This window comes from Mustela erminea, chromosome 7, assembly GCF_009829155.1.
Source record: "Mustela erminea isolate mMusErm1 chromosome 7, mMusErm1.Pri, whole genome shotgun sequence".
Taxonomy (NCBI): domain Eukaryota; kingdom Metazoa; phylum Chordata; class Mammalia; order Carnivora; family Mustelidae; genus Mustela; species Mustela erminea.
In genome coordinates this window covers 116838128-116863104 of record NC_045620.1, presented here as the reverse complement: position 1 = coordinate 116863104, position 24977 = coordinate 116838128, and the positions used below count along the sequence as shown (strand labels likewise).

The 24977-nt window shown below is 49.9% G+C and overlaps 1 protein-coding gene across 1 annotated transcript in view; it reads right to left on the bottom strand.

Moving 5' to 3' along the window:
- Window positions 1–293: 293 nt before the first annotated feature.
- The window catches only part of CAPN14 (calpain 14), a 54767-nt gene continuing 30083 nt past the window's right edge, over window positions 294–24977 (bottom strand). Inside the window, exons 3-23 of the mRNA XM_032353050.1 lie at window positions 24030–24289; window positions 22734–22803; window positions 21795–21913; window positions 21522–21658; window positions 21055–21229; window positions 20395–20460; window positions 18015–18100; window positions 16752–16826; window positions 15522–15685; window positions 14473–14636; window positions 13947–13955; window positions 13276–13481; window positions 12294–12330; window positions 11751–11807; window positions 9981–10038; window positions 7298–7362; window positions 5880–5948; window positions 5150–5228; window positions 4415–4531; window positions 4009–4064; window positions 294–1662 (exon numbers count right to left, since the gene is read on the bottom strand). Of these exons, the coding sequence (XP_032208941.1) occupies window positions 1636–1662; window positions 4009–4064; window positions 4415–4531; window positions 5150–5228; window positions 5880–5948; window positions 7298–7362; window positions 9981–10038; window positions 11751–11807; window positions 12294–12330; window positions 13276–13481; window positions 13947–13955; window positions 14473–14636; window positions 15522–15685; window positions 16752–16826; window positions 18015–18100; window positions 20395–20460; window positions 21055–21229; window positions 21522–21658; window positions 21795–21913; window positions 22734–22803; window positions 24030–24289 (2096 nt within the window). The 3' untranslated portion in view covers window positions 294–1635. The remainder of the gene's footprint in view (window positions 1663–4008; window positions 4065–4414; window positions 4532–5149; window positions 5229–5879; window positions 5949–7297; window positions 7363–9980; window positions 10039–11750; window positions 11808–12293; window positions 12331–13275; window positions 13482–13946; window positions 13956–14472; window positions 14637–15521; window positions 15686–16751; window positions 16827–18014; window positions 18101–20394; window positions 20461–21054; window positions 21230–21521; window positions 21659–21794; window positions 21914–22733; window positions 22804–24029; window positions 24290–24977) is intronic.

Here is a 24977-nt window from a genome sequence, read left to right as displayed (position 1 = left end):
ATCTTCCTTGCTCCAAAAATCTCCCACACTGCCTTCATGGAACCAAAGCAAGAGCTATTTAATTAAAACAAATATTTGGGGCGCCTGGGTGGCTCAGTGGTTTGGGCTGCTGCCTTCGGCTCGGGTCATGATCTCAGGGTCCTGGGATCGAGCCCCGCTTCGGGTTCCCTGCTCCGCGGGAAGCCTGCTTCCCTCTCTCTCTCTGCCTGCCTCTCTGCCTACTTGTGATCTCTGTCTGTCAAATAAATAAATAAAATCTTAAAAAAAAAATAAAATAAAACAAATATTTACAATGACAGAATCTAAGGACAGAGATACTGACAAATAAATAAACATAAAAATCCTGGCTATGATACATGATCATCATTTATACAATCAGTAATATCTCATGTACCTGGAACTTCATGGAAAACCATTTTACATTTCATCATTTGGAATCAACAAAGTTTTCTCTAAGTGAAATACTTTTTGACTTCCCTAAGCCGTGCTTAGAAAGTGTTTGCTCCTTCTTCAGTGCCCACTTATCGGACTGTCAAGTTTCCTTTGGTTCTGCCAACAGACACCCTTTTATCCCATCATTCAGCTTCCTCCCTGAGTCTTTTATGGGCTTGGAAACCAGACAGTCATGTCTATTAGAACAGTTTGGAAATCAAGAGTAAATAGAATTTTAACAAATGGCCCTGAGTCACTAAGCTGTGAGTAAAATATATGGACTTTGGAAGATGGACTTTATTCTGGTTTTCCTCCAGGCTCTGGGGCTGGAAGGGATGCTGTGAAGATGCGGCAGCATGGTAGTTCAAAAAATCAGAGACACTAACCATCCACTACTCAGCTTTATACTACAGCACGGACAGGTTGCTCTTCTTTAAAGTAGGCACACGGAGGCTTTGGGGACTGATCTGAAATGGATCTGATAGTCCAGAGGTCAAGTAAACAGACTGGCATCTATTATATGCAGGAAGCCCTTGGAGAACTCAAGTGTTACAAATCCAATGGTTCCCGCCCCAATTTCAACCACCTGGAGATCCTGGAGCAGAAGACCGTCCAGTGCCCTCAAAGGTCAGAGCTGGCCCAACCCACCTGGACCCCGCCAATCCTCTCATTTTCCATGTTCTCGAAAGCTCACTAGAGCCTCACCCCACCTCCACACGGTTGAAATCTAGCCTAGGCCTCTATCGATTTCTAGAAGCTGGCGCAGTTTTTTAAGGGCATATTAGTCTCTCCTCGGGTCTTGAAACCTAGACTACTGCCCCAAATGGGATAACATTCGGCTGAGGTCACTGAAGCTGGACGGTCATGAAGGAAGGATTGTTAAAGATTGAGACACCAACCCTGGAATCAGTTTGCTTAGGTCACATCAGGTAATATCTTTGCTTGTGAAAAGGTTGTGGCCTGAGAATGGCCATTGGTCTTTACAAGTCCAAAGCAATCTCTGCTAACTCCTTTCCCTTTTTGCACACTGCCTATCCAAAAGAGAGGTCTGCAGAAAAGAAATCTTCCCCTCTGAGAAGATGATGACTGGAGACGTGGTCCTGAAGAACTGTAAATGGGTTGCATGTGGACTGGTGTCCGCCAAAAGCCACCTCTGAGCTGTATGCAAAGTCCTCAGCGAAGACAGACAGGGCCCCAGCCTTCTCAGGAGTACAGAGTCATCATCAGCCACTGGACATAATGGGGAAGCAAATTATGGTCAGTTCAGGCAGATCCCTGACATTCAGCTAAGGGTGCTTCATTTTTCAGTCACCAGACCCTGGAGCTTGACACAGGACTGGGACCTCCTCCCCTCTTGTTCCTGAGAAGCCATGGAGACAGGACAGTAATGGATGGTTTAGCCAGAGGGACCACACCATCTGGTAGTAAGTATAAATCAACCTGAAATATAATCAACCTTGACTTCTCAGGGTGTGAGTGAATGATGATACCCAAGATGCAGGCTGATTCTGTATTCAATTCTCAATGCAATTTTCTGCCATGAATTCAATTTGGCGTGCTCGGGACAGCAGTGTGCAGGTGTGTGGACCAACTGGGTAGCAGAAATCCATTAGAGCTAGTCTACATGTTTCCATTTATGGGCCCATTTGTCTGACAGCTTTATGTGGGTGTGATGCACAGTCCCTCTGTCTCACATACAGAGGACCTCTGGAGAAACCACTTCCCAGGCCATTTACATCAGAACGATACTGCTAATGATGTTGGTGAGGAAGATGACAAGGTTGGAGTTACCCATGGCATCAGAGAAAACCAGTGTGAAATTCAAACCAGTTGGCTGCCACTCCCTGTAGACGTCCTTGGATGGCCCTGAGGATCTCCTTCTCGTGCAGCCAGAGATGCTCAGAGCTGAAGAGGATCTTAGAGACGACCTAACCCAGGTCACTCATTTCACATGTGGGGAAACTGAGACCCAGGCATACTGAAGTTGATTCGACGAGGATCCCACAGCTAGTTACAAGCAGTGCTGTGGGCTCACCTCGGGTCTCTGTCCAGTTCTCTTCCCATGATGGCACATTGCTCTGCTGGATCCAGCTAGGGCTCTGGGCTGCCCATTTCAATGGCACATTCATGTTTTCCTGCTCTCCCAATTCTCAGCCTATGCTATGAAGTTACTGCCTGGGATCAGGACATGGGCTTGGGGATTTGAGATGGAGATGGGCTCAGAAAATTCTAACCACTGCCCCTCCAGCTGACTCCTAGCTTCACATTCAGATAGGACTGTGACTGAGGCAAGACACATGCTGAGTATCCCGATATCTTGGAAAGATACTACGTAGAATGGACATTTGAGGTCAAGGAAGAAACCTCTGCTTTTACTAGACTCTTTTAAAGCAGACTAAATGGAGGATGTGTTTTTACAAAGGAAAAACATAATTTATTTCCAGCTTCCTATGTCTTTGCAGGAAACACTACCTGGACCCACGTCGGACATAGAGTAGTAGGTGCTCAGTAAATCCGTGCGGTTTGATTCATCAGGGAAGACCGTCGGTGTCAGGCACACATTTGTCTTGTTGCCATATCATCTCATTCACTCAACGAACATTTGTCAAGCCTCTTATTACACGCAAACCACTGTATGAGGTTTGAGAAGAGGCTACCCAGTCAAGATCAGAATCCCTGCCCCTAGGGGGAAGGCTAGGCCAGCTCTTGAGAGAGATCTGACCTTGATCTTTTCAGATTCATCTTGATCCAGTTGTCATTCTCTCTACTCCCGCCAGGACCACACACACTGTTCCCTCTAGCCTGAGCCTTTCCTACTCTCCACTCAGCCTCCCTGGCTCCTTCTGATCTTCAAGGTTTCCACTTTGATGTTACCTCCTCCAGAAAGGCCTCTGTGAAATGCCCTATTCAGACCAGCTGCCCTATTTCTGTTTGTGCTGGAGTTCATTGCTGGCCTGGGTCCTTGCCCACTCTGTGTCCATGCCCTCTACAAGAGGCTCTGTGGTGCCTCTCATGACAGAGAAGGCTATTCCCCATGTGTTGGAAGTGGACTTGGCCACATGACTTGCTTTAGACAACAGAAGGAATTGCACAACACAATGTGCCTGACCTTGGAGACCTTGCGTGTGTAAGCTCGCTCCTCTGTACTTCTGCTATTGTCCGGAGACAATGAGACCAGCCCGGCCAGAGCTTCCTCAATGAAGGTACCGGCAAAGTCCCCAGTTCACCCACCCATCATAAGCCAGCCAACCGAGACCCACTGACTCCCAGACGTGTAACTGGGGAACTCAGTGAGTGTTGCTGTCACAGTTGGGTGGATTTGTCCCATGGCATTACTGCGGTCACAATCATTGGGTCCATTGAGCCAGAGTGTAGGTCCCTGCCTATGCACCCAGCACAGACTGAGTGCTCAGTAAAGAGTGGACCAATGAATGGAGAAGTACCGTGAGTGAGGGGCTACCTCCCCAGCTCAGCAGAACGAAGGCCCCAGAACCCCACTCGTTCATGAGAGCCTGGACCCGCTGTGGCCCCCTCTGTCTAAGACGGTATGCGACCGCCCCAGGGACAAAGGCTTACCTCTGGCTTCTGGAGGTATATCCCTTTGCCATCTTGGGTTAAGTTCTGGAAGGCACCTGTGAAAATGCAGCAGCAAGGAACACAGCTAACGCGTGATGGAAACATTAGCCACTGGCTCCTCCTACCCGTCCCCTCTGCCAGGAGCCTGGTTTCAGCCCTATGTGGCCACACTTTACGAGGGCAAGTGAGCTGCCTCAGACCTTTGGCCCAGGGACAGGTGGGGTGTACATGAGTCTGGGGCCATGCAGGCGGGGTTCTCAGGCACAGAGCCAGCGTGTCCCTATAGCTCCTGGCCCGTTGTTTCTGCCCCAGCATCTGTCCTCTCTCCTGCTTGAACTGGGGACAGGGGGAAATCCACAAGGAGTGCAGGGGAGGCTCCCACCCTGCCTCCTTCCCACCAGCTCACCCTCCATGCTCTCCGCACGCAGCATTAGGTGGACGAAGCTGACAAAGTCCATCTGGAGGCGGGGGCCGCCGTAGCGGACAAGCATCAGCTGGCAGATGTCGTCACTGAGCACGATCCCTGCGTCAGACACAGATTCCTGCCTGGGTGCTGGGGACCTCGTGCCCCCGCCCCTCTACCTGAAGCCCCTGCAGCTGTCCCTCCCCTTCTAGGACCCGAATCCTGATAACATGGGGGTCTTCTTTCATGAGGTTCAGTATGGACTGCTCAGTTAGTTAGTCCCTTAACGTTATCTCCATCTCGACTCCCCATTTCCACCCCCTTAGGCCACCAGCATGAGGATCTTTTTATAGAGTGGGATGCTGGCCTTCAAGGCAGGAGGCAGTCTGTCCAAGAGTGGTCCAGAACATCCCTTTTGGGGTCTGCTAGTCCTGGATTCAAGCTCCAGACAAATTTACGAAATTTTCTGACTGGTAACTGCTTCTTTGTTGAGTGGGGATTAGCCCTCAGCGTGGGTGATTAAACCAGAGTGTGGATGCCCGAACCTTCAGCACTTCAGTACTGTCAGCTGTGACCAGTAATAACACACGTTTCTGTGATTTGCAGATCCACAGCCTCAGGCCTCTGGACCTGGGGAGCAGCTCTGTGCCTTGGGATTACTTGAGAAGTGATGCCCCACCCCACCCCTCCCAGCCCAGAGCAGGTGCGTCCCTCAGGACCTACTCGGCCTGGGCTTACCTGCGTCCCTCATGGCCGCCCGCAGCTGAGTCCTGTTCAGGTATCCCAACCGGTGGCTGTCGTGCTTGTGGAAAACCTCCTGCGTAGAACCCAAACCAAAGGCTTGGGAATCAGGTGTTCGCAAGCATCACCTGTGAGCCAACTGCCCCCCCCCGCCCCGCCGTGTCCCAGCATCCACGCTGCAGCGGCCATAGTGGGACCCCGCCAGCATGGCCTGCTGCCAGGACAGGAGTAGGCAGAGGGTCTGGGCTTCTGAGAAAAGGAGTGGGGTTTTTTTGTCACGCAGATAGACAATCTGAGCATAGCTAAATGTGCTTGACTTAGGCGCATTCTCCGAACCTTGAAGGCCTGCTGACTTTTGGACCCAGGAGAGAAGAGAGATGGTGGTCAGTAAGAACTGGGCAAGGAGGAAGAAGCCAGCTGATGCAGGACTTTAATTTTCCTGCTAAGGAGCTCAGACCTTATCCAAAGACCACAGGGGGTCTTCAAAAAGCTTTCATCAAGGAAGCAACATGATCAGACGTGCCCTTTAGAAATCCAGGAGACTCTTGCAACAGGCTGAGTTTAGGAGAGAGGGAAGGCGGGCGCACCAAAGGGAGGGGAGAGCTGCGGGGTGACCAGTGGGGTACATGGAGCTGAAAGGGAGTGGTGCTTACACGGCTTCGCAGAACTGCCATCTCTGCCCATACCCCCGCCCTAGCAAGGAGGTCTAGGGAAGACTTGTTCTTACCTGATAGAGCATCAGCTGCTTCCACAGGTCTCTGAACTCCTGAATGCTCACAGTGCCGGAAGCATTAAGCTGATAGAGGGTTAAGGTCAAAGCCGCCTGGGGAGTTGCTGTCACACCTCTGGGAGCAGCAGCGGGCCCTCCGCACAACAGGGTGCCATTGGTGGACAGCCCTGCTCCTTGTCTCATAGCCCTGCCTGGCTTCTGCTGGCTAGTCCGTCCAGCCCAGAGCGCCCCCGCCCTTGCTAGGAAGGGACAGAAGGAGCCAGAAACACAGCCGCACAGGGAGAAGTTTGAGGACAGTGGGCATGACGGTGATGACCTAAGTGCTAGCACTTAGGGAGACAGGATATTCCGACACAGACTATTTGATGGGATTTAAATTTAAAAAAAAAAAAAAAGGGTCACTTTTTTTCTCCATTATTGTTAAAACCAGCTTCTGGAGGGAGTCCATCATAGGGCAGCTCTTACATTTAGTCATTTTATAAAACGTTAAAAACTTAATGATTGGGCCTTGTAGATCATGTCCAAATAGCTCTGCATCAGAGAGACTGGGTCAAATACCGCCACACGCAGGTCTTCTTGGAGCCCGAGTTACAGGCTTGACCTATGTTACTTCATTCTCACCACCCAGGTGAGGTAGATATTCACTACTCCCCAAATGGATGATAAAATGGGGGCTCCGAGAGTACGATCCTGTTGAGGTTCCTACAGCCGGCGATAAGGCTGCGCCCTCCCCCGACGCCTAGCACACCTGCCTGCGGCCACACACCATCCTCTGCAACATTTCTGCAAAGACCCCCTTTGTTACTTGTAACTTTCACTTCCTCCCACCCCGGACACATACTATCCATTCCACGTGCCTCTCTGTACCCTGGATAATGAAACTGCCATTCAATGGTCCACTTAGAAAGTCAGAGGGTTTGCTAGAAACGTCACAGGGCTGAGAGCCAGGAAAAGAGAGTCGGTGGCGTGCCATGGGGCTTACTCTGCTTTCCTGCTCTGCAAAGAGGAGCAGCCATGGCCTGGTCACCAGCCGGAAAACTCGGGAGCCTGAGGCTCCTGTGGCAGCTTCTTTGTTACCCGGAGGATTGCTCCTAACCAGCACCTGTGGCTGCCTCATCCCCACTATCGGCAAGTAAGATTCTTGTTATTCACAGGTAATACTCAGGACTCCTTGGATGACAGCACCAAGCACCAGGCCTGGGTTACCCCACATTCTCCCGTTGATTCTACAGAGCAGCTTTTAATAGCATCGTTGCTGCACTCAAGGACCTGAACCCACAACGAGGCTGCGTGACTTGTTGGAGATCAAACGGCTAGGAAGCGCTTAGGTTGGGATTCAAACCCAGGCAGCTTGGCCCAGTGCGAAATTCTCCAACAGCAGCGGCGGGCCTCCTGCCCCAAACCTGAAAAGATACGTCCAGCAGGGCCAGGATCCCCTGGCAGGCGTCCAGGCTGAAGAGAGGCCGGGCGCTCCCCAGACCTGCAGAGGGACAGAAAGAGTGTGCATGGAGGTGGCCCTAGGATGGCACAGCCCTTTTCTGAACAGGAAGAGGCCGAGCTATCTAGGCCACCTGTAGGTTCTAATGACTGTCATTTATGGGGGGTAGCAGGGAGTAAGAACAAGAGGGCAGCAGAGAGAAAGGGCTCAGCTATGGTTCACCCAGGGAGCACCATAAACCCTCGCAGAGACGACACGATCACAACGCAGTTTTGCCTCCATGTAGGCTGGTGACCGTGGCCCCAGGTACCTAGGACTTAGGTACCTCACAGAGTCACGGATCCCCAAATCTGCAAGAGAGCTGGAAGATCAATTTGTTCGAGCCCCACCTAAACTGGGGGATCCTTTCTCCAGATGTTTGGTGGACGGTCTCTCAGGCATGGGTGTTCACTTTTTCATACAGATGGAGAGCTCCAGTAAGGAGGAATTTAGGTTACTTCCAAAGGAACCTCCTCCAAAATTAGTCCCTAGTCCAAGTTCTGCCTCCGGAAAGGCATAAACAGGCTTATGTCTCTTCAACATCTCCCCTCTACTCTAAACATGGCTTCTAAGCTCTCTTAGCCTTCCTTTAGACCCTATGCTTTGCCATCTTCTCTCTACACGCGGTACCAAGACCAGAATGCACTCCTTCGGTTGTGGTTTAATGAAGCAGACAGAGTACAGCGGGGCTATGACTTTCCAAATCTTCAAGCTGTATTCCCCAAATTATATTCCAACAATGATGTTCTGCAGAGAAAGGGTCTTGAGTTCAACTGTATTTGAAATATTTTGCATTTATGGACCCTTTTCTCCATTCACCGTGCATCGTAGCCTATAATAGGTACTGAGAAGCCAACATTAAAATTTTGTTTTTGTTTAATGCAGAATTTCCCGAGCACAATTGACCACAGAGTCTAACCCCTTCTGCTTCATGGAACACTTCCTAAAACTTCATAGTGTCTAATACTCCTTGGAACGCAATTTCAGAAATACAAATCTAAAGGTTTCCATTAAATATAGCCTGAATTTAGATTAGCTTACTTAGCAGCAACTTGAAACTGTGAGCTCGTGTTAAGTTCCAGGTCAACTAAATTAACCAGATATCTTTCACATAAGCTGCCATGAAAATGAGATCTCGTCTGCCAGGAACTCATGCGATCAATTTTTATAAAAAAAATAATGAAATGTCAGTTTTTAATTATCATCCTGACTCTGTTTCATCTTTTGGGCTTGGGCACAGCTTGCTAAGAGCATTCTGAATTTCAATTCTGCTATCTATTATAGCAGAATTCCTTCCAGCTTTGTGCCATCTACAAATCTGATAAGCCCACCTCCTGTATCCTCTTCTGAGTCATGGATAAAAGCTGAGGAAGTGAAGGGGACCAAGGGTAGAAACCTGGGACTCTCATCTATACTTGCCGACTCTCATCTAGGACACAGAATTACCCCCTCTGGTTTTGTATTTATGTAACTCTTGGGAATGGTTATCAGACTTGTGACTACATCTCTATTGCTACTTTCCAACCCACACGTCATCATTCTCCATCAGGTACTTTACCAAGGAGTTCACCCAAAACCGCAGTAGTTCTCTGAGCTGTCAATCCAAAAATTCTCTCATAGGACTAAATGAAAGTGATCCGCCCACACATTCTTTGGGAAACCATTTTGCATACTTGTGTTCAAAACATTTAAAAAATTATAAATGTGCTCAAGCCATCTCTTCTAGATAATTTCCCTAGAATTTACTTTCTGGGGTGTGTGTGTGTGGTGGGGGGGGGGGATTCTTATATAATTTCTAGAATCTCTCCTTCTGGCTCTTTTATGATACCTGAATTTGGCAATGAGGAACCATCTGGAAATTATTTCAAGCTCTGAGTTATACAACACCCTGGACTATAATTTGTTTGGGTCTGAAGTCTTGGCTTCATATAAAGGAGAAGCGATCACATATGTTAGGTGGCAAATACTCTTTAATTGTTTGGTTTACTTTTTTCATTTTGAACTTCATTCTTCTCTCTGGAGAAATCATGTGCTTCCCACTTGAAATATACATATAAAAAATTTTCCACGGGCTTTAAGCTTTCTTAATAATTTACCTCAGGTTTCATATGAAGGCATCCACACTGGCCATTTGCAGCCCTCTGAGGGGATGTGTTCCCCTCCTTCAAATTTTAGTAGGTTGCTCAACTTAAATATGAGTTTATTAGAAGGCTCCCGGGGGGGGGGGGGTAGTCAGTACTTATATTGTATATAAATACAATATGTATAGGTCAGGCTGGATACAGTCCTTCCACATGGAATCTATATGCCAAGAAAGAAGTACTCAGATATTCTCAAACTAGCAAAACATCAGAAATCTTTATTTTCACAGCCATACATCTCTACACACTCAAACTCAGCAAGCAAAAACTAAACAAAACCCCCCAAACAAGAAAGGAAATAACTGTTTTCCAAGCTGTATAAATTTCTCTACCACTACATGACCCACTCTGATGTAAGACACAGCTGCCTAGGGGACCGTCGTGCAGCAACTCACATGTCCCACAGGAGAAAGAGAGCAGACCCTGAGTTCAGAACAGCCATGCCCCCTGAGTCCTACAGGATGACTCTGAAATACTCACTTGGCCAGGTCATGTGGTTCAGGATCTTCTGCAGCTGCACTGCATTTATTTCTGGATACTGAAGTGGGAGCAGAGTGGCAGGAGAAAATTATCATTACCGAAGGCTCATTAGATGCAGAGGGGCTGCGGGAGAAGGGGGCTGGGAAGTCACTACAGCACCTGTTCAGCACGGTATATATGTCCCTTCCGGGCAGAGTAAGTAAGCCAGGGGAGTCAAGTCCAGGAAACCCCAGCAGGACGGAACTTGTAGGAAGCATTGTAATAATGGTGTTTTTCCAACTGGGTTTTATCAAGATGCTTCAGGAGTTCAGCAAACAATTTGGTTTGAATTTTATTCTTTTTTTTTTAAAGATTTATTTATTTATTTGACAGACAGAAATCACAAGGAGGCAGAGAGGCAGTCAGAGAGAGAGGAGGAAGCAGGCTCCCCGCCGAGCAGAGAGCCCGAGGCGGGACTCGATCCCAGGACCCTGGGATCATGACCTGAGCCGAAGGCAGAGGCTTTAACCCACTGAGCCACCCAGGCGTCCCTGAATTTTATTCTTAATAAGATATCTTCAGCCAAGGCTCCAAGTTCTAAAGTTCATCAGAAGCAACTTTTATACCGACATGTAACTTTAAAAAGGGTTCCTGGGTGGCTCAGTCAATTAAGGATCTGCCTTCTGCTTAGGTCATGATCTAGAGTCCTGGGATTGAGCCCTGCATCGGGCTCCCTGCTGAGTGCTCTCTTACATTCTCTTTCACTCGCAAATAAATAAATAAAATCTTAAAAAAAATTTAACTTTAAAATATACATATAAAATATATCTTCAATGTGACTTATAAAATAGATACACATTCATAATTTATTTTTATCTGTTTTATATATATATTGGGGTTCTCAATGAGATTCCATTTGATAAAAAGACTGCAACAGAAATAAATTCTTAAAAAAAAACATAAAAAGGACTGCAACAGAAAATGTTTGGAAATCCCTGGTAGAGAGGAAAACATTTATGAACAACACATGTAAGATTCTGTCTATCCTCTCTGGCTACATTAGGCAAAAATACCAGGGGAGAATATGAGAGAAGATGAGGGGCAGGCATGTTGTGAATTAAATCCAGAGTAACACAAGGAGCTCATGCTTTTCTAGTTTTAATGACATCACTACACAGTCCGACGCCAGATTTCTAGTGCACTTCGTATCTTGTTCCTCAGCGGATCTAGCATCCTGCAGGTTAGGGACAGAGTGGCCTCCAGAGCCCTACCTCACACCGCTGGCCTTGTGATCTGGGTCAGGGCAAGGAAAGGCCTCAAGGGGACCAGGTATGCAGCCCCAGGCCCTCCCCTTCCCTATTGCCCTCTTCCCAGCCCTATCCCTTCTCTAGGTGACCCCCAAAGGGGTCTTCCTCCTTGGGCCACCCTCCCCGCCAGGCCCCTAGAGTTGGTCATCACACTCTACACCACCGCCAGCAATGATTCTTAACTCTCAATTCCATTTTCTTAGGAATTAAAGATTAAAGCTATTTCTCCTACAACTAACAAATCAATGTCGCTTTCAAGAACAGATTTCGTATTTTACAGGAGTCTTCTGGAGACAATCCTCTTCCGCTTACTTGTCTAAAAACGTGAGGACTTGAATAGAAAGTGGCAGTTTGGGAAAGAGTAGCCTTACATCACACTTCGTACTCAAGGTCAGGCGGCTGCAAACACACCCTCCATGGAATTCTAGGCTCCACTCTGTCCCCTGGTTTGCCCTCGGCTCGCCACCACCTCTGGCCAACTTACCTTCTCAAAGAGTTTAGTGAAGAATTCATCCTGCCCTTCATTTTGGTCCACTATTTCCTAGAGGAGCAGACACACGGAAAGACCTCGTCATTCATCTGGATGAATGGACGCTGATGCATACACTCGTGTTTCATGACCCCCCTCCCCCAAGTGGGACCTTGAGCATCTTCTTACGTTTCCTACTACAGCATTTATACCTCCTTTGGTTTTCCAATTCTCGCTGCCTTTGGGGAAGTAGCAAACAGTGAAATGGATAAAAGAAATACGAGGTAGAAAGAAGCAGAAGCAAGTCAATGTATAACTCGTGTACCTGCGGCTCTGGGCCCTCCATGACAAGGACCTGACCAGAAGGACAGTTCTCCTGGTGCAAAAAATAGCACAACCTAGGGACCCTTAGGGCACAGTAAGTAACACAGTATGAGTGCCATAGATTAGGGACCTTAGGATCTGCAGACTTCTTCCCCAGACACATGAACGTGAGGGGAAAAGCCCACCATTCTTTGGAAACGGTCCCAGCATGGGGAATCTCACCTGCCTACGTACCTTAGAGAAAACAGCACTGGCGTCACAGCCAATTTCACTGAGGGAAAACAAAGGGCAGAATTAATCCTTGGCGGGCATCTTGGGAGCCTTTCGGCCAATATTCTCCCTCCCCAGGGAACACCTCCTCCAAGTCTGTTAGCTGATCTGCCAATGTGGGCTCACCCTGCTCTCACACCTCTCCCCTCACTTCTCCTTAGAGTCAACAGTCCAGCCACGTGGCCCCACACACTGCTAGTCCCTCTCCATGTGCCTGGGGCTGCTGCTCATCTCCGCGCCTGGCACGCCTTCCACTGTCCCCACCCTCACCGAGCGACTCCTACACATATATACAACTCGGCACTGCTAGGCAGTGAGGCTCAAGGTCAAATACATAGGGCCAAACCATGAAATAAAAAGAAAGAGAACTGGATTCTAAGCCCTGACGGGCTGTCATATCGAAACAATCATGAGCAGAAGATGTTGGGCTGGAAAGTGTGTCTACTGACTCACTCGCACACAGTTACGGATCCAAGCCGATTCATTGATGACAGCATCCCCTCGTGTGCACAACCCCCATGCATCTCCTAGAAATTAACACCTCCCTGATGCCACTCCCGCTGCCCCCAGGACCATGGGAGATTGCCTCAGATCCCCCTCCTTGATGTTCTGCTAATACCCTGTGTAGATAAACACTTGCATGGGACACAGTGTAGCATAAACCACTGCTCGTACATCCCTGTTCTTTCCAGGCCTTGAGCTTCTGGAGGGCAAGGTCCAGGCGTGTTCTAGCTTTTTCTCTCGCATGTCTAGCAGATTGTTCATTTCTTAGGAGAGCGGAGAGGAAGAGGAGAAGGGAGCTCTTCATACAGGGAGCTTTCTGCTCTCCCTACCCTCTCCTGTGTTGGTCACACAGACCCCATCCTCTGCCATGTCTGCCTCCTCCTCCTCCATACCCCCCTGTCCAGAGGGGGCCCCAACCGCCAGGGGAGTCCTGGGTCCTTACTGAAAGATGTGCTTCCTGGAGAAGACTCTCAGGAGAAACTCCGACTCCTGGCCGGCCTCAGACGTGCAGGGCACAATAACATACGTCCCTGACACCAGCTGTAGTTCCTGACTCACTTCTCTCTCTGTGAGAAATGCTTCGGGCCAGCTGAGGGGGCCATTTTCCCAGAAGAACTCAGGAGGAAGTTTCCTTGGGTCACCATAGTACTGTGGTAGAGGATGGAAGAGTCCCAGTTAAGATGATACTCAGGGCTTGTGGCCGGCCCTGGGGCCCTTGGCCAGGAGACAGGATGCAGATGGTCTCTGATTAGCCAAACCCAACCTGCTCCAGTGGAGAGATAAGGGGGTGAGGAGAGAAAAGGAAAAACCACAACGTGTCAGGAATGGGCACCATTGCTCCTTTGTGGGGCTGAGGAAACACATGTCAGTTCATTTAACCTTACATGTAATAAATTCTAAAATATATCAGTTCTGCACCAGGCTCAGAGACAGCCCTATAGAGGCAGAAGGATTTCTCATGGTCCCTGGGTGGAAAGAATGTCAAGTGCTCATCCCTTCGGCACTGTTGCTGGACGTCCTCACAGCACGTGCCGTGAGGTTCCTACAGTCAGGCTGAACCTGTCACGTGACAGCACTCCAAACCGGGGCCAGCTGGTCAAGGGTGGCACTCACCTTGCTCAACTGAAAAACAGAGAAAAGAGAGGCCTCATTAGGCAGGGAAAGCAGCTCCTCCTCAAGAACAAACTAACGGAGGCTGATATGTAAGAAGGCTCCCCCAAGGGCCCCCCGTCTCTCCCATAAGACTTGCTGTTCTCGTCAGTGACATTTTAATCCATCATCAGGAATTCTGGGAAAGGGTGAGGGAAGGCAACCTTGACTTTTGGGGAGAGTAAAAGAACAGCGGTATTGATTTTATGGACTGTGTGCCGGGCACCACGAGGCGCCCTGGTGCACGATGTCCCTCTGGTCTACTCTTTGCATAAATATCAGCATCCCCACTCTACAGATGAAGAAGTGGGTGCTCGAGGGCCCGCAGGTGATGGGTTCTAGATCACATATTCCCAAAGGACAGAGTCAAGGTCAGCACCCAGGTCTGTGTGTAGACATACAGATGGTGAAGAGGACAGGAAACAAGGAGGAAGGATGCCCAGCGGTGGGAGATGCCCCGTGAGGCTGCATGCCCGGGAGACCCACTCACCCTAAAGAGGTAGAAGCCGATGGCGAGGTGAGGCTTCCGGTTCCGGTGCCGGTGCCTTGGCTTCTGGAGCAGGGACACCAGCACGCTGCAGGGCATCAGGAATCTCCTGTCCTCCTGTGGGCTCCAGATGGACAGCAGAAACTGCGGGTTCTTCCAGAATGTGTCTGGACCAGGACGCAGTGAGGTGAGCCCGGCCCTGGTTCCCTGATCATCACATTCCCACAGACCCAGAGCACCTGTCCTAAGATTCCCTCCCTGAGGTCCATCTGGACAGAATGGAGTTCTCGGCCTCCCCTCTATCCCCCCGACCCCTCCCACCCTGTGTTCTACAGACACACAGACAAGAGCTCTTCTCATCACCATAGCCCCTTTGCACAGCACGGTTCCTGGCACAGACTTTGTGCCCCGTAGGCACTGACTGCCTGAGGAAGGGACTGTATTAGCTAACTGAGAATAGGTCCATGATTTCAGGGAGATTTGCATTTTAACAGGGACAAAGCCTTAGCTGAAGGGCAACTTCAGCCTTTGGGAGGACTACTACGGTGAAAGCGGGGAGCCAGAGCCAAGGGCACCTGGCCCCCTGAGATCACACCCTACAGGCCTTTCCTTCCAAAGAGATGGCTCAGCACCTCCAGCATGGAGAAAGGGACACAGTGACCAAATCTCTCCACTTTGAGATTTCAGACACCTTTGTCTCCTGTAACCGGTGAGCTGAGAATCCTTAATTTTGTTTCACCACCAATCCCCAGGCAAGGAGGGCCTGATACATAGGATAAAATCACCGTTTCAAGCCTGCCTTTAAGGGGTGGTTATTTCAGCATAGAAATGGCCTTGTCCTAACACCAAAGATTGAACCCCCCTCCTTCTACCGTGCATGTGTGCCTGTCCCTTCCTGGGGCCGAGGACACAGCCCAGAGGCAGAGCACGCGGCTCGACCATCAGAATTCCTCACACTCAGCTGGATGCCCCCGAGATGCCCACCTTCCCACTGGAGTGGCCAAGCTGGCACTCCAGCCCCCCAGAACCCCAGGTCCTGTGCACCTGCTTACCTCGGGGCGACTTCATCCGGCCACCGGCCGTGCTCCCCTTCTCCCACTTCCCCTCCCGCAGGGTGCAGGCCCACTTCTGGCCCACCTCATGACTCAGCAGGCCTGGGGTCAGTTTACAGATGACCAGAAGCATGAAATGTGCTTTAAAGTCCTTCAGAGTCATCCTGTGGAGAGGACGGGGGCACAGCACAATGTCTGTTCATCAGGCGCAGAACCAAGCAGTCCCACCAGCCCCAGCCCAGTGACTTCCCCCTTCTGTCCAGCTGAGCCTGCCTGGGACACAGGAGAGCAGCGCTGCCTTGATCAGTGTGAGGGTGCATCAGAGGACATGGGCCATCGAGAAAACTTCCCCAACCCCAGCCCGTCGCTGGCAGCAGCCTCCTGCAAAGTGTGCCGGGGAAACATTCTTGCTGTGCCGATTGCAATGATAAAGCTGAACTGGGGCGTTCCTGACTGGTGGATTGAGATATAAATGCCCGATAATAATTGTACAAGTCAGTTCTCAACTGTTCATTGATAAAAGCCTCAGGCCCTACTCACTAACTTTGAGACCCAAAGCAAGCTATCTGCACTGGCTGATGCTCCGTTTACCTATCCGTAAAGTGGAAATTAATAGTACTTTCAGGGCTGTTGAGTTCAGCGACCACTTCCAAAGAGAGAGGGGTCACAGCAGTCTAGAAAGAATGCAGAATGGGGGAAGAGGGGCCCAGGGGAACAAGGGTGGAAGTTAATAGTAAGGGCCAGAAGAGAAGGGAAAGGGGAGCAGGTGGGGCTCCCATCACACACCCAGAAACAGCATCCACTCAAGGTGTCTTGGTGGCTTCTCATAACAGGGGGTGAGTGGCTTTGGGGTGGGTGGGAGTCTGGCCATGGTACTCCGAGGTGGCTTAGAGTTTATAATGCCTTCTTTCCTCATCTCTCTTTTAGGCCAGGAAAGATAAAACCTTGGGTTTGAGTGTTTTGAGAGATACAAGAGACAGGGTAGAAAGCAGGGAGAAGGAAGTGGCCGCCCCCTTGCTCGGCACCGAGTGCCCACTGAGCGCCACGCCAGAAGTCACAGCTCTCATCATAGGGACTGTGACGGCTTGCGGGAGCTGCGGGTCCCTAACCGGTCTTTGCGATCTCTGCACACGAGGCTGCCGGGCACATGTGTGGCACCCAGTAAATATTGGCAGGCAGGGTATCCAAATGGAAGCCAGAGCATTGGCCCCAAGTCCCCAGGTCAGATACCAGAACTCGCCATCATCACTCTTCCTCAGCAGCAGAATCTTCTCCTTGGGGCTCAGTAGCTCCCACGTACTTGAGCTGAAAAGAGAAAAGGGGTGTTTCTGTGGGGATGAAGGATTGGGGGGACGTGGGGGAGATGCTGAGAAGTGTCATTATTTCTCTCCTCCTCGAGCTGCTTTGCAAACAATGGAATCTCACATCCCGTCTTCTAAAGACAACATGGAACAGTAATTCATCCTCACAGGGCACCAAGCTCTGGGCCAGGCCCCTCACAGGCTTTATCTCACCTAAGGCTAACAACAAGCTTGCAAGGTAGGGATTTGTATTGCCATTTGAGATGTTGGGAAACAGAGGCTAAAACAGATGAAATCACTTTCCCGAAGTCACAAAATTACGAAATGTCCGAGCACATTTGAAACGACCTTGGTACTACGTATTTTCAAAGCCCATCGTTTTGAACTTTTGTGCCTGATCACAAGGGAGTAAGGCTTTCCTGTAGTATTTCCCCACAGAAACAACTAAATATGCGACAAAATATAGAAAACAACTGTCTTCAAACATTAGACAGGAGGCAGCACCAGGTTACGATCCAGAGGAAGGGGAGGTGAATCCCAACGTCACCCAGACTCCTGCCTGAAACGAAATCCCTGGAGGGTGACACAGAGACTCCCATTCTGGTCTGAGCAGAGCTCCCAGAGGTCATGACACGGAACCAGAAGGTCCGGGCCAATCCGGATCTGTCTGTCTCTGACCCAGTGGGCCCCAAAGCACACTGAACCGTGCCCGGGACAGAACACGGATTCAACTCCAAAGACCTTAAGTGATTCATTCACTAATCACCAGTTTCTTCATCTGTAAAATGGGGATAAAATTCCCTACCTATATGAGCACTGTTCAGAGGAACAGAGATAATAAATACTCAAAGTGCTTGAAGGAAATAGGCACATAAGAGAGGTCTCTGCCTGCTCAAAGTCAAGGTAATTTTTATTTTTAAATAAATAAGGGCAGGAAAAAAATTCAAAGGGCTTAGCACAGTGCTGGCAAGCTCTCAGTAAACATTAGCTCGGTTATTATAATGAATGAGAAAACCATCTATATGTCATTAAGCATCTTATAAATGTGAGCGATCGACCTTCACCGTCGGACCGCTCTCCTGATCCAGCTAGAGCACGAAGAACAATGTTGAATTGTCGTGCAGAGGGCAGCCTCCTTCGCAGGCTTGCCCTGCCCCATCCTCACCCCCGCCAGCCTGTCCTGGGTGTTCACCTGTCACTCCAGTCTCCTTTCCATTCCACTTTGCCCCAAGGGTTCCGCAGCCTGACTAGATATTCTGGTCCATGTTTGCAGGTCACCTGTGCAAAATGAGAAGCAATTTCGGTGGTTGGGCTGAGTGCCAAACGCAAATGCTGCAGAGATCTGGGTGAGATCCGTGCCTGCCTTGAGATGAGACCTTGAAGTGGAAGACGGAAGGCCCTGAGCGTGGGGAGAAGAGAAAGTGGTTCTGCCTCTTAGAGCTGCCAAGACCTAGCGCAAGTTACTTACCCTCTCTGGGTCTGTTTCCTCATGTGTAAAGTAAAGCTAATAGCCACGTCTGCTGTAATGGGTTGAATGGTGCCCCCCCCCAACCAAAGACAGATCCACCCAATATCTGTCAGCGTGAACTTATTTAGTTATTTATTTTTAATTATTTATTTATTTATTTCAGTGAGAGAGAGAGAGAGAGAGTGCGCACAGGCTGGTGGGCAGAGGGAGAGAGACTCAAGCAGACTCTACATGGAGCACAGATCCCGACATAGGGCTCGATCCCATGACCCAAGCTGAAACCGAGTTGGGTGTTTAACCGACTGTGCCACCCAGCTGCCCTAGTGTAATCCTATTTATTAAAAGGGTCTTTGCAGACATAATAGAATTAAAGAACTTGAGATGAAATCACCCTGGAGGGGTGCCTGGGTGGTTCAGTCAGGTTAGCGTCTGCCTTCAGCTCAAGTCCTTGGATCAACCCCATGGTCCAGCTCACTGCTCAGTGGGGAACCCACTTCTCCCTCTCCCTCTGCTGCATCCTGTCCCCTGCTTGTGCTCTCTGGCTCACTCTCTCCTCTCAAATAAATAAATAAAATCTTAAAAAAAAAAAAAAGAGAGAGAGAGAGAGAGAGAGAAGAAGAGAAAAAAAGAGAGAGAGAGAGAGAGAGAGAGAAAGAGAAAAGAAAAGAAAAATCACCGTGGATTAGCGGAGTCCTAAACCCAGTGACAAGAGAAGGGAAACTAAGGGTGGGGGAGACACAGAGGAGAAGGCCACGTGGAGACGGGAGCTCTCCAGCCGAAGCTAAGGAGTGCTAGGAGCCGCCATAAACCGGAAGAGGTGAGGAAGAACCCCCTACCACAATCCCCATAACCACCCACTCCGCCTGCACAGGCTGCCATGACAGCTTGGTTTCAGACTTCTGGTCTCCGGAACCGTGAAAGAATAAATTTCCGTTGCTTGAAGTCCCCCAGTTTGCGGTGATTTATTACGGCAGGCCCGGGACGCTAATACACCCCCTCACAGGGCTGTTGTGAGAATTGTTAACATTTGTGAAGCAGCCGGACCATGACTTAGTGCACAGGAAGTGCTACATTTTGGTAAAAACGTTAAATCAAAAAAATAAAAAAATAAATATATTAAATAAATATAAAACAAAATATGGACATAAACATATAACTAAATATTAATAAAGTCTAAGTTTTGTTAAAGAAGTATGGGAATACATGAAAAACTCTTGGCGCACACACACACACACACACACACACATGACTGATGCAGGTCTGGGAGGCGGAGGAAGACAGTGGGAGCTGAGTTGAAGAGATCTGGCCGCGTAAAAGGGAACTGGAGGACTTGGGGACGTCAGGCTGTCTAGAGGACATCGGGGGCCCTCGATGATGGAACCTGCATGTTTCTCACCGGCATGCCCCATCCACCCAGAGTACTCCTCTCCCTCAGACAAATCTACTGACCTTTCTGGGGCCAGCTCAATGCCACCTCCTCTATGAAGCCTTTCCCGACATTCCCCAACCCAACCAGGCAAATGTCTCCTCAGTAACCCCTGAGCCCCTAAAGCCTTTTCTCTATTCTTCCCTCCACTTTCTACTTTGCTTACTTCCCATTTTTACATACAATTTGTCTCCATCCCTGAGCTCCGTGTAGGTAGGGTCCCTGTCTGATGGCTCTTTCCCTCCATGCTTAGCACAGCTCAAAAGATGAATAACCATGGAGAGTTATTCAGAAAGGAGGCTGACAGAAAGGAGTGTGTGAGAAAGAAGCAGGAATTTGGGTGGGAAGCCCCAGACGGGAAGGTTGTCAGTGGTAAGCCCAGAGCAAAGAGGGTCTCGAGGAAGGGCAGTGAGGCCCAGCAGGGCTGGGTGGCTGACTGGCAGGGCTTCCTCAGGGCAGAGGGGCTGGGGTGGTGCCCTGCAGGTGGCCCAGGCTGGACCCACCACGTCACTCCAGAACACAGATGCACAGGTGCAGAGAGCCCAGTCCCTGCTTCAGCAGGTAAAGAATTGGCCCCCGAGACTGGGCAGAGCTAATAATGCTCACCAGAGCCTTGGTGAGAAGCCCCGAGAGAGAAGGGGGGGCCTGAGGGGAAACAGAGGGGCTGGTTCCACCCACCTTCCTGATTCCTGTGAGGGTATAGGCATGGCCTCCCACCAGCCCATTCTCCAGCACCCTCTCCATCTGTGAAGACAAGAGAGCTCCTGTCAGCCTGCGGCTGTGTACAGGTTATTTGAGGGGCATCGGGACCTGTGTGGCTGGAGCAAGGGCTTATGGGGAGGGCTGAGGGAGACCCACACAGTGGCCTCACAGTTGTCAAAGCTCTTCAGCACCCACTCGTTGGAGCCTCTAAGTCAGGATGCCATTCTGCATGATTCCCATCCCTTTGGACAGAAGACGAGCTCACATTCGGAGCTGCTAAACCATCATGTGGGGTGACAGGGTGGTCGCTTGTGGGGGCGGGGCCAAACCCAGCGCTCCCTATGTTAGTTCCATGTTCTTGGTTTTTGCTAAATTAGTCAGTAAAGACCAGTTGTGCTAGTACAGCCCCTTGCACCTGGTTGACACTTAGGCACAATTAGCTTGCTTGTCTACACCATCAGCATTTGACTTTGGCCCCTGAGGGCTCTGCTTGGCTGCTCGGGTTTGAACACCAGGACTCCAGGAGCGAGAGCTGGTTGGGGGTCTTGGGGACCACGCTAGGTGAGAACAGAAGCTGGCAGATGAAGGGGATGGCAGCAGGAGAGGACACGGTGCTGGTACACAGCCCAGTCGCACCCCTGAGTGGGTCTGGCAGCCAATGAGCGTTCTGTTGTAGGTGGCTCGGGTTAGGATGTCCCAGAGGTTGCCAGGGGCTTCTGCTAGATTGAAGGTCATTGTCACCCCTCCAGTGAAGTCCACGAGCGCTTCAGACACCTGCCCACGCTGCAAGTCTTCATAGGAGCCAGAGAGCCTGCCCAGGGAAGGAGTACAAATGGGAGTAGAAGGGAAGGGGCATTCATACTGCAGCCTGGCATGGTCCAAATGAGTCTAGTGAAGCCCCTGCTTGGTTCTTTCCTGGGTATATGCCTGCTACTCCTTCCTTCCATCTCAGAGGCAAAGGAGAAAATATATACTGAGTCCCTGTCCTTGTTAAACAACTCCATCCATTAGGGAAAGCTGAGGGGAAGGGAAGGGGGATTTGGGAAGGGAAAGGAAAAGGGAAAGGGAAAGGGAAGGGAAAAGATTTCTGGTGTTTGTCTTACTTGGCATAAGCCTTTTCCAGAAGAGCTCCCCAGAACAAGTTTTTGTAGGTGGAAGAGACAAACACCAGCTGGCCAGCTGCATTCACAGGGAGTCGGTCATCTATCACCACTGGCACCCACTTCCCAAAGTGCCAGAACTGGAAGGAGAAAGTGCCCACTAGTGAGTGAGGACTGCCATGGAAGATGGTCAGCCCAGGGGGCAAAGACACGACTCTCCCGAGACCCCTCTTTCCTAAGGCTTCTTCCAGGCTGGGGCACCAGCAAGTTACTCACCCAGAACTGGAAGATGCCAGCATACTTCTCAGTGAAATTCTGATTCAGGGGAACAACACGGCTCAAGATGTCCTGGTGCAAAGTCAGAGCTTGCAAAGCAGCCAAGAACCAGCAGTCTCCTAAGCCAGAGAGCACACAGCATCTGCACGGTGTACTTCCTACATTCTACAGGTGTTTGCATCAATCTACTGAAGACATTACATGCAAGAAATGCCTATACCCAGCTGCTTCTCTCCCTGGGCTTGTAGCCCAGTTTAGCAGAAGGGAAAGATATACCAAGGAGGAAGACAGTTGAGTGAGCAGAAGGTGGGGAAGAGCACTGGCAGGAATCTCAACTTGACACCAAGAACTGAACCACATTCCTGGACCAGCTTCCTGAAGGCCACATCCTCAGGAACTTGGACGCAAACACAACCAAACTTTTCTAAAGTCCTGCTTCTGTAACTGATGTATGCTCTTCTGGAAAGATCTCAACCCTTCCACGCTCCATTACCCCCACCTGTGAAACAGGTATCGCTACATTTGTGCCTTCCTTTGTGGCCGTGGGTTTTTCCTAGTCCCCCCAAAAAGAAAGTCAGGATGAGGATAGGCTTGGACTATATACTTGGACTCTAGATGGAGCATCTAGTGACTGGCGTGCCAAAAAGGACTCATTATGGGGACTAGAACAGAGGGAGCACATTCTTCCAAGACAAAACCCAGACCTGTAAACTGGTAATGAGGGTTGTCCTAGGGGAAAGTTTTGGAATTCCCATGTACCCTCAGAGGACCAGTTATTATCATTTTCCTGGCGAAGGACATGGACTTCAAGGTGGAGTTCAGGGTGGCCATTTCCCCCATTGGGGCCTCTCAGATCCACTCTTTCCCACTCCATTCTGCCTTGGCTGGGTCAGGCTCGTGGCTGCCAGGTCTGCATGTCCAGGGGCTGTACACACTTACCTACCACTCCCTGGCACAGGTCCAGCCTTTTGGCATTGGCAGAATAGAACTGGGGATTGCGGTGTAACTCCTGCAGGGGACAGACAGAATTGTCCTTTTGACCAAGAAGCTCCTTGAGCTACAGGGACCGTAGTTTCCCATACCCCAAGACTGGACTTATGGGGACACAGATATGGAATATATATGAAATCGGGGCTGTCCCAGGCAAGCTAGCATATGGATTCAGCCCATCACATTTCTCATTCCTTCTTGCAGCCCATGGAAGCCAGAGTCCGGGAGAACTCTGTGTGGATCCTGAGAAATAGCACTGGTACCCAAAATGCCTTTGCCTGGAGTTTCTGTTAAAATAGAAGTATGTCTTTTAGAGGGTGTTCATATTTTTTCTTAGAGATCTTCCCATTGTCCTGATTCTCCTCCTCCTCCTCCTTCCTACCCTACCGCCCAAGAGAATGGCCTTTTTGCCTTTCTGTGCTACATGCGGGGGGGGTGGCAGTGGGAGTGGGGCAGGTGGTCTCTGCTCCACAGTGAGGACTAAAGCCCTCATGTTCAGCATAGGCACAGCTCACCCAATGTCAGGTGTGACAGACTCTACATCAGCAGTTCCCAAATTTTCAGGGAAAAGTAGAATCTTGGCTGTTATCTAGTTTGGGAGGCCCACATGGGGATTTTGCACACAGAAGGGACTTAATCTGGGGCCATACGCTTTGATGGGAAGGCTGAACAGGGCCCAGAGGGTGGTGAATCTGTGGCAAGCCTGACTCCACTTTGTTCCCCAGCCATGTTGAGGAAAATTATTGTATAGTTCAAGTTTGGTGGGGGCTGGATTGCCTTTGAACACAGTAAGTTGCCTTTTAAAGGAATTGTCAAAGCACTTTAGAAAGTGAAGAACATTGTTGTAAGGTGATTAATAGCTTCTTAATTTATGTCTTCCATGGGTCTGATTTAAGGGTTAAGGGTGAAGGTATGTGAGAATGTGTCTTCCTGGTCGATGACATTGGTGGTGGCTCAGGATGCCCTGCCAGCTTGGATGAGACCCAACAGTACTTCGACTATGGCTGCCCAGCGTATTTCTGGGTAGGGGCCGAGGGAGATCACATCTCAGATCCCTTTCAGCACCACCCCTGGTTTTCTCCATCTAGAGAATGGGAATGTGGGCACTCACCCACTGCCTTCACCTGGGGATCAATGGCAGTGAGTAAGACATGGCATCTGGAACACTCCCCAACAAAGGTCTGGGCTGACTTGTGTGTGTGTATGTGTGTGTGTGTACTGTGGAGAAGCTCCCTCCTCCCTTACCGGAGGCCTCTTCCATTGTAGGCCAGGTGGCAGCTTCCGCAGCAGGGGCCCGCTGCCCACCGAGCGCAGACTGGCTGGAAAACTCTCATCTTCAAAGAGGTGGCCTTCCATCAGGCACCTTTCCCTCAGGGACTCATAGTCTTGCTTGGAGAGCTGTGAGGAGCCCCGCAATGAGTTCTTCCGCCCCAACTTCCATCTGCCTCGGAAAGGTAGCCACAGAGACATGGTCGAGTGGGTCTTCTGGATGGTTTCTGTTGCTCCTGGAATGGAGAGCCCATGTTCAGTTTACTCACTGCCTGTTGACCCTGTGCCATTCCCCCAGCGAGGAGGAGGACGGAGAGGTGAGACAGACTGCAGCATCTGGTCTGATTTTTTGTCCCAGAGAGTGAGGTCCTTGAGCACTGGTTCCAGTGCTGGCGTTCTGATGGGGTTCTGGGCTCCCACAGCCAAGGCCTGAGGGAAAGGAGGGGTCTCTTCAGCCTCAGGGCTGGGTCCTGGGCCCCTGACCATGCCAATGACACAAGGACACTTCTGCTTAGGGGGGCAGGGGAAGGAGGAGAGTAGCAGGAAGCTAAAGTTCAGTTCATTGGACTTGAGGGTCCCTGTGCCAGACAAGGAAGGAGCAGTCACTACCCTTTCTGTCTTCCCTCACAGGACCTTCCTGCTGTCACCCCCAAGCTCACACACGTCCTTCTACTTGCTCTAATGTCCTTTTCTGTCTTCCCTGCAAAACCATGTCTCTAGCTTTCCTCCTTCTACATATTCTTCAAATCAACTCCTTCTTTAAAGATATTTTTGGCAATGTAAAAAAAATCACATATGTATGATGGTGAATACCGAAAGGTCTGTACCTACCTGTTTTCTTCTTCACCTTATTATTAATAGGATACCAGTTTTGATCAATGAATAAAACCTGATTTCCCAGAGCTTCCTGCTGGACAGGTTGGC